Source organism: Capsella rubella, unplaced genomic scaffold (genome assembly GCF_000375325.1).
Source record: "Capsella rubella cultivar Monte Gargano unplaced genomic scaffold, Caprub1_0 scaffold_4, whole genome shotgun sequence".
In the NCBI taxonomy this organism is placed as follows: domain Eukaryota; kingdom Viridiplantae; phylum Streptophyta; class Magnoliopsida; order Brassicales; family Brassicaceae; genus Capsella; species Capsella rubella.
The window spans coordinates 3,954,823-3,964,333 of NW_006238920.1; the positions used below are offsets into that span (position 1 = coordinate 3,954,823).

General features: G+C 34.0%; 1 protein-coding gene across 1 annotated transcript; it reads left to right on the plus strand.

Moving 5' to 3' along the window:
- Positions 1 to 645: 645 nt before the first annotated feature.
- LOC17890413 (nucleobase-ascorbate transporter 3) lies at positions 646 to 4,269 on the plus strand. Its single transcript, XM_006293884.2, has 14 exons — positions 646 to 962; positions 1,512 to 1,609; positions 1,700 to 1,876; positions 1,961 to 2,061; positions 2,150 to 2,225; positions 2,312 to 2,371; positions 2,455 to 2,645; positions 2,731 to 2,827; positions 2,947 to 3,033; positions 3,105 to 3,163; positions 3,258 to 3,349; positions 3,450 to 3,527; positions 3,622 to 3,782; positions 3,871 to 4,269. The coding sequence occupies exons 1-14, from the start codon at positions 809 to 811 to the stop codon at positions 4,087 to 4,089; spliced, it is 1,650 nt and encodes a 549-aa protein (XP_006293946.1). The 5' UTR covers positions 646 to 808; the 3' UTR covers positions 4,090 to 4,269.
- The last annotated feature ends 5,242 nt before the right edge of the window (positions 4,270 to 9,511 follow it).

Genomic DNA, 9,511 nt, shown 5'->3' on the forward strand with positions numbered 1-9,511 from the left:
GAAAAGATTAAAAAATATAAAGAGTTAAAATATCAAATAACATTAAAATCTGTATAAATATTTGTAAAACATCTTATAAATTGAAACAAAAAAAAACTCCTAAACATTTTATTGTATGGGACATAGGGAGTAGATGTTACCTTTAAAAACTTAAATTTGATAACTGAGTGTAATATTAAAATTCTTGTTATTTTTAATAGCTTACGGATTTGTTTCAAAGTTGCTTTTAATTTTTCAAAATAATTTTCTATATACCTCATTTTAAATTGAAGTAAAACAAAATAATTCAATTGAGGAATTACATAATTCAAAATTCATAATAACATCAACCAACAATAAAGAAGAGTAATAAGAGGAAAACAAATTCAGAGAATGCAAATAAAGACAAAAAGAGGATGACAAAAAGAAACTTCATTTATTCCTATTAATAATTAGATGTACGTTTCAAAAATAAACAATTAAAAACTTACACCTAACAATGGCTGATTTATTCTTTCGAAGTTTGAACAAAAATTAAATATATATTATTTAACTCAAAGAGATAAATAAAAAAAGTCTGTTCCTTCTCACACAAATTAAACAAGTGACTTTTATTTCTTTTATACTATTTATCTTTTTAATTCTGTAGTCTCGAGATTCGCTTTTTTTCTCCTGCTAACTTCTTTTTATCATCTTCTCTTTGTCGGTTTGATTTGGAAACCTTTCTGCAACTTACCCAAAAAAAAAGAGAGAGATTCCTAAAGTTTCATCTTCTCAAGATCCTTTCAAGAAAAGAGTAGTTTACTTTTTTTTTTTTTTAATTAAAAGAATGGTTGAAACTGGACACCATCAACATCCACCGGCACCGGCTGCAGCCGGTCATCCTCCGGTTCCATCTATGGCGGTTAACAGAGGACCAACTTGGGCTCCGGCTGAGCAACTTCATCATCTTCAATATTGCATCCACTCTAACCCTTCTTGGCGTTAGTCTCACTAACTTTGTTTGTTTACTTTATTTTTTATGATTCAGATGTAAAAAAAAAATTATTTATTCTTTCCGAAGTCAAAAGTTACATGAGTTCACTTCTGTCTCTCTCCTTAACTGCTTTCTTGTTGTGTCTTAATTTGTTTCTTAAAAGAATATTTTAGATCTCAGAATCTGATTCGATTCTTTATCTCCTCTGTTTTGACTATATTTTAGCTTGTGTTGGCTCTAATTAGCTTTTAAACTATTTATAAAATGTTGTGTAATTGTTCTTGAGACATATTAATTCATTAAGATTATTATAAAGGGTATGGATTAGGTGAATCCACAATGCTACAAGAGTTATTAGTGTGGGGTTTATGGAAAATGAAATGTTACTAGTGTTTTATCATTACAGGAAATGCCATTTTAAGGGATTTTGTAACATTTTGTAACAAGAAATGCCATTTTAAGGGATGTTGTAACATAGCGATTGTATAATGCTTTCCTTTTAAGAACTGATTTGTTTCAAATTCCATTAACAATGATTCATTTGGTTTCTTTACAGATGAGACAGTTTTACTAGCTTTCCAGCAATACATTGTTATGCTTGGGACTACTGTCTTGCTTGCCAACACACTTGTGCCACCAATGGGTGGAGATCCTGTATGTTGTTATTTTGTGTTTTGGTCTTCTTTATGGAAGTTTTTATGGGATTATATGGTTTTGAAACGGACTGTTTCGTGTTATTGTTAGGGTGATAAAGCGCGGGTTATTCAAACTATATTGTTTATGTCGGGGATAAACACGTTGCTACAAACGCTTATAGGGACTAGGCTTCCAACGGTTATGGGAGTTTCGTTCGCGTATGTTCTTCCTGTATTGTCTATCGTCAGAGATTACAATAATGGTCAATTCGATTCTGAGAAAATGGTAAAAAGCTCGGTGTATAGTTTCGCCCTTCGTTTACTTTGTTGTCTTGTTTATTACTTGATATATATGACATTTTGCTAACAGAGATTTCGACATACCATGAGAACTGTACAAGGGTCCTTAATCATTTCTTCGTTCGTAAACATCATAATGGGATATGGTCAGGCATGGGGGAACTTGATAAGGTTATATAAATTCTATACAAGATTGTTAGTTAGTTCACAAGATGATGAAATGTTCTAATAACCAATGATCTTCGTTTGTTAAATGTAGAATCTTTAGTCCCATCATTGTTGTGCCAGTGGTTTCTGTTGTAAGCCTTGGCCTTTTTCTTAGAGGCTTCCCATTGGTAACAGTTTGAACTACAATTCAATCATCTTTAACAACTTAATTAGCTTTCCTAATTCATTGTGTGATATTTTGGGCTTTCTACAGCTTGCAAATTGTGTGGAACTCGGTCTACCGATGCTAATTCTGTTGATCATCACACAACAAGTCGGGCAGCTTTTTCTCTTCGTGGTATATATGGTGGTGATTGTTTAGTTATATAATATTTTATCTTGTTCTCCATCTTGCAGTATATTAAACATTTCGTTCGGATCTCGAGGGTTTCTACGATACTTGAAAGATATGCTTTACTTGTTTGCTTGGCTCTCATATGGGCTTTTGCTGCTATCCTTACTGTTTCTGGAGCTTATAACAATGTTCCGGTTGCAACAAAACAAAGTTGCCGCACAGATCGTGCATTTCTTATTTCCTCAGCTCCCTGGTAGGTTTATTACTGTTTTTTCTTGATTTTTTTTTGTCTAAGGTCTAAGTATCTGTATAGTCAGACACTTAAACTCATTTTGCAGGATCAGAGTCCCATATCCGTTCCAGTGGGGGACTCCTATATTCAAAGCGAGTCATGTTTTTGGAATGTTTGGTTCTGCGATTGTCGCATCTGCAGAGGTACAAATTCTTGTCTTAACATTGTTATTCATTAGTTGTAGTTTCTACCTTGTGTTACATATTCATCATGTTACAGGCTACAACTTGTTCTTATGTTATTTATATCCCGAATGTTTTAGTCTACCGGAGTATTTTTCGCAGCATCTAGACTAGCAGGAGCAACAGCGCCTCCAGCACATGTGGTCTCTCGTAGTGTCGGGCTTCAGGTTTTATTCTTACACACTTGGCTAATCATTTTCTGTGCTCTCTTCTAGTGTTCTGAATATTTTCCTTATAGGGTATTGGTGTTCTCCTTCAAGGAATATTTGGTTCGGTTACGGGTAATACCGCGTCTGTGTAAGTCCTAAATACCTCTCCTCGCTATATGTTCTACTGTCGTTTCAAATTACCTACAAAGGAAGTATTATTCATCTTGATCATATATATACAGGGAAAATGTCGGTCTCCTTGGCCTCACCCGGATAGGGAGTAGAAGAGTGGTGCAGGTTTCGACGGGTTTCATGATATTTTTCTCTATATTTGGTTTGTCTTTCACTCCCCAATCAGTCATCTTGACTAGAGCTCAGTTTATTGAAAGTAGCCATTTTAAACGTAAGATTTGTGTGTTTTTAATTATCTTTAGGAAAATTTGGCGCCTTCTTTGCGTCTATACCACTTCCAATCTTTGGAGGCATATACTGTATACTACTTGGAATTGTTGGTGAGTAGCATTTTGTATATATATAATCTATACTTCTTAGTTTTTGGATAAATTGAGGGCTATTTCTGATACTATTGTTATGTGGTTGGCCCAGTTGCTGTTGGAATATCGTTTATACAGTTCACCGACACGAATTCTATGAGAAACATGTATGTTGTCGGTGTCTCTCTCTTCTTAAGTCTTTCGATCGCTCAGTACTTTTATTCAAACACGACAAGAGCAGGGTATGGACCGGTTCGAACAGCCGGTGGATGGGTAAGCCTTTTAATGATCTAGATTTTTTTTTTAAGTAATTTGGATTTTAAAGAGAAAGTAATATTTTTGGTGGTGACTTGTGGTGCAGTTCAACGATATACTTAACACAATCTTTGCTTCGGCTCCATTCGTGGCGATCATTGTGGCGACTGTACTCGATAACACGTTGGAAGCAAAACATGCTTTTAATGAAAGAGGAATGTCGTGGTGGAAGCCTTTCCAGCATAGAGATGGAGACACGAGGAACGAGGAGTTCTACAGTATGCCCCTTAGAATCAATGAGTACATGCCGACGCGGTTCCTCTAAAGACTGCTCCGTGAAGGTTTCTTCTGTATGTGGAAATGTAAGATATGTGCAGATTATGTTAGCTTCACAGGGGATAAAATTTAATCTAAGGGATACAAATGAAACATAAGACTTTTGATTGAGAAATCTATTTTGTTAACTCTCTCGCTTTGTTACTTATTTATACTGCCTTTTATTGTCTTTAGTTTTTTTTTTTTTTTTTTTTTTTTTTTTTTTTTTTTTGTCGACTATTGTCTTTAGTTTTTATTGTCTTTAGTTTAGCCTTTGGTTTGGTTTTCCACCATTCATAATTTCATATATTTGTTGAAAGGATACAATCAAGAATGCACTTCCTAACTGAACACTAAAGGATATTTTTGAGCATATTCAAATTTAATATTTTGAGATTTTAGGTTAGTTTGATGTGCATTGAATAATGTTTGTGCAATATCAAACCAATTATTTGTTTAGTTAGCTCTTTTGGCTTTAAGCTGCCACCTCCAACCTTAGGTATTTGATGTGAATGTTTGTTTGTGGACAAGCAAAATGCAAGTTCATGAACCTGATGTTTTCAGTTTTACCCATCGTAAACGCTTGTTTCCTTCACTTTTTATGGACCTTGCTGATTTGTTGGCTCTTCTGGTTTTGAGCTACCACCTCCAAACTGCCGTTGCGGCCTCTTTACGCAAGCGAAATGCAAGTCCATGGAGTTGTTCCTAGTTTTTACCCATTATAAACGCTTGTTTCCTTCTATTTTTTAAGACATTACGTCATGTTTACAGATCTTTTGTGTGGATTTGTTAATGGTGACTTAAGTTTATGTATCCAGAAGAATACAAAACTAAAAGCAAGGACTTGATAACACAAAAACTAGTTCTCTCACATGATGTCAGAAATAAAGATAAAAGTAGCCCTATACAGATTTAGGTGGTTTAATGAATTGATTATGTTCCCTAGCGATACTGGTAACGATACGCACAACTCCAGCATTAAATGATGTCGACGATATCTTCAAAGATATACGATATTATTATGTTTAGCCGATATCATTTCATTTAGTCGATAACTCCATGTAACAATTAGTACATATACTAAGATAACAAGCCTCGTCTTATAAATTTTTAAAAATGGTATTAAATACAACAGTGTACTCACTAACTACACACTTGACCCTCTAGAAGAGTATGTAAACATAATCATAACATTGTGGATAGAAAAAAAAAGTTAGAGGACTACGTATTTGACAAAAAAAAAAATGTCCCTATTTGACTCTGGAAAAAAAAAAAAACTTTTATCAACCCAGCTCTGACAATATCCAAATAATGATGATTCTCTGAAGCAGCTCTGACAATATCCAGGGGAATGCTAAACTGTTTATCCATGAGTAATAGCATTTGACAATTTATTTTAAAACATGTTAAATAATCTGTTATCCCGATAATTTATATATTATTTGTAAACTAATACTAAGACTATTCATCCGTGATTGATAGAATTTGATAACATTGTTCATCAGCGATTAATAGCATTCGATAACTTCAGTACAAACATATTAAACAATCTGTTATCGTAGTAATTTACATATTATCCATTAAATTAATATTTCTTGCTATAAAAATAAAAATTAATTACGAGTTTATCAAATAACTTATAATTATGAATTTACCATATAATTATTAATTATGAGTTTATCAAATAACTTACAATTATTAATTATGAGTTCATCAAATAACTTATAAATTAATATATATCGCGGTATTTATGAGTTTATCAAATAACTTATAATTCATAGCGGTAACATATGATTAACTATAAATAATTTAACTAGATAACTACAAATTTATCAAATAACTTATTACATATATAGCACCAAACGATTGTTGGTCGTTTGGCTCCAATGGTCTCCTTGCAAAGCTTGTTACAACCAATCCGACCCGATCTTTGGCCCCAAGAGATCCAAAACGTTCTTCACCGGTTGGAGACTAGCGGACTCGTCGGAATGTGTCACCGTCGAAGCAAGACTTGCCTCTACAAGGTATAGTATGGTGACAGATCATTCACCAAAGGAGACTTCGCAACCGAGATGCTGACGTTTCACGGAGCGCATGTTGATCACGTGCCTTTGGGATGCGGTCATGATAACGAAGGCTTGTTCGTTGGAGAAGCTGGCCTGTTGGGCTTGGGTCGTGGAGGTTTATCGTTTCCTTCGCAGACTAAAACCGTTATAACGGATAATTCTCTTACTATCAGGTTCACCAGACGAGCTCTGCTTCTTCTTCTAAATCTCTGTCAACCATCGTCTTCGGAAATGATGTTGTTCCCAAAACATCTATTTTCACGCCGTTGCTAACGAACCAGAAAATCAACACGTTTTACCACTTGCAAGCTTGTTGGAATCAGTGTTTGAGGTTCGCGCGTTCGCGGCGTTTCAGAGTTGCAGTTCAAGCTTGAAGCCGCCACCCGTAACAGTTGTGTTATCTCGATTCTGGTACCTCCAATAGCACCATACGCCCACGACCTCCAATAGCACCTCAAATATGAATTAATAAAATAGTTTTTATTATATATATAGCATCAAACGCCCATAAAACGAGTGATGTTAAATTTGTTGCTTATATAAACAGGGATAAACTACTAGGTTTCTAGGGGGAGAATAGGGATAAAATGGTTTGAATAAAAAGAGAGCAAAATAATGAATTATACATGCTAGATTCTTAATTAAATGGTCAACTGAGTATATGAGTTACAATTTGCCATTTGTAAAGCCAACGATCGCCATCTCTCTTAATAGACTTCATGTCAACTTCTGGTTCATGGGTCTACTTCTCTTAGTGGCCACATCATATCCCACAGTTGGCTTTAACCTTACTGTAAATTCTTTTAGTGGGCTCATGCTCATTCACAACCTATGGACTCAACTCTCTTAGTGGGACTTACATCTAGTCCTGGTTCGTGAGCCTAATCATATCCAACAGCCAATATGGAATGCACAAAAGATATTAAAAACTTGTTTACCGAATCTACAAATTGATTTGCTCAAATTTGTTATGAGCTACTCTCTCAATTACCATATCACTATAGTACCTAGGGATCGAATCCACAGAGACTCAAAGTTTACACAATAAATATTCGGTATCAAATTAAGCTAAATAAAGTAGGTTTAAATTAAAAGCAGGAAAATTTTGAAAGAAATTTTTAAATTCAATGGGAGGAAAAGCTGGCTTAGGGATATTTTCAGGAAATTAATTAAATAAGATAAATTAAATAATTAGGATTCAATTTAAGCACGGTTCTGGAACTTGATACACAAAGGTAAAATCTACGAGCTTTCACTACGATGATTATCTAAGTTTAAAACCATAATTTCAAATTTCTCTGCAAAACATAAAGATTAAATTAGCATTAAAGTTCAAGTTCGATATGTTCACAAAATCCCTAAACTAAACTTCTTTGCGAATAATAATTTTTCTCACCCTAGGTTCTATCAGGTAACTAATCACACTTTTGTGTCAAACCAATTATCTTAAGATCTTAATTCTAGGTGATCAGACTAGAACTACCATTCAGACAACCTATGGTGAAGAACAATTAAGGTTATGAATCCTAATTTAACAAATCTACCTAACAAGTTATGGAATCCTTAGTGAGAATCCCTAAACCTAACAAGAAGACTACTCAGACATCATGTAAGAAGTAACCATCATAAACTGAATAATATAGATTGAGAAATAATAAAGAGAAACAAAGGAGTTTGAAATCTTCTCTCTACAGGGAGTTTTGATCTTTCTTTCCAAAAGTTCTCAAGCAAATCTATCAACAATTTGCAATAGAATAACGCGTAAGTGTTTCTAAAACCTAAAAAGTGCTTAAATATCTCTAAAACATGTCAGGGACCAATGTTGCAATTAGGTGGAACTTGGGGCATATTTTGTAAATCTTCAAATCTTGAAAACTCGAGTTGGTTCGTCATTTATAGCTGGTGTCGATCGACACTAATGGGTGGTATTGATCGACACTAGTGCGTGGTATCGATCGACACTAGTGCGTGGTATCGATCGACACTCCTTCAGATATTGTCCCTAGCTTTGCTTGCTCAGCTCATATGTTCCTAAAAGCTCCAAATTGCTCCAATCCGTACCAAATAGCTCCAAATTGCTCCAGTCCGTGATATGTCAACTCCCCCAGACTTAGCCTTTGCTTGCCCTCAAACAAAACAAAAACCTTACCTGTTAAAGAAGTTTGAAAAAACAGAAACTCATTCAACTACAGGAAACTGTTCTTTGCACTCTTTGTCGCCTTGATTATAGAACTTACTTTATGTACTAATATCCTATGAGAAGCATCAACATTCCTTACTCTAATCCCACAATCATCAAGAATTTCCAGTCTCTACATTTTCATCTCTTTACAGAGGAATATTGATCAATGGCATATCGACTCTCTCCTAGCCAAGAATTCTTCGTATTATTCCTTTCCTCTCCCTTTTCTCACTTGAAAGGTAATCGATTCTCCCTACTTTTCTAGGTATTATTTTTTTTTTTTCTATGGAACCTTGTTTTTCTCTTCTTTTTTTGGCATCCATGAGTTCCGAAATATGCACGGGTTTGCGTGACATCCCTCGGTTCATTTCTACCTATGCCCTTTCTGTAAATGTTTTTTAAGGGGTCTGAAGGGAAGAGAAAGGTGAATCAAACTTTGTGAAGAAGTGCAATGTCTTGTGTAGCTCGAAACAGAGTCTAGTCCAATTTATTCCAACTCCTAAGGTAAGAGACTAATAGCCTGACTGGTTTAAACGCAGCGGTTGCGGTTTCAAGCGTTTTAAACACTGTTTAGCTTTAAAAAAGGGTGCATTTGCGTGAGTTTTATGACTGGTAAACCAGCGGCTGCAATAACGGTTACATCAAAAATTAAAAAATTAAATATAAATATAATTATAAAAATGTATAAATATACCAATACTATATTATTACGATAAAATATATTGAAATTATGAATATATATATTTAATACTAAAAACCATAAATAAATTACTGAATAATTATTTAAAACAAATATTTTTTTTAGTAAAATATTTTTTTTCGTTAAAATGTTTTAGTAAAATATATTTATGTAAAAGTATAAACATTTTAAATATGATTAAAATTACATACCATAAATTATTACTTAATATATATACTAAATAATTATTCAAACCTGATAAAATTAGAGACACCGTTAGATTAACCAAATATCCAATGAATAAGGGCTTTTGGGATTGTTGATACGGCAAATAGTCATTCCAAACTTCAGTTCTGAGATGAAGCATTATCAAGAGTCATAAGACTGTAAATCCAAATAAAAGAATCCGTTAGATGATTTCACAGTTCCCAACAATAATTTTTACTCAACAAACAATTTAGGAATGACTCATAAAACTATAAAAACTAGACGACAGACTAACTTT

Coding starts and splice junctions, on each gene's coding strand:
- LOC17890413 (XM_006293884.2), top strand. CDS start 809: ATGGTTGAAACTGGACACCATCAACATCCACCGGCACCGGCTGCAGCC. Junction 1,877..1,960: donor AATTCGATTCTGAGAAAATG/GTAAAAAGCTCG, acceptor TTTTGCTAACAG/AGATTTCGACATACCATGAG. Junction 3,034..3,104: donor CTCGTAGTGTCGGGCTTCAG/GTTTTATTCTTA, acceptor TTTTCCTTATAG/GGTATTGGTGTTCTCCTTCA.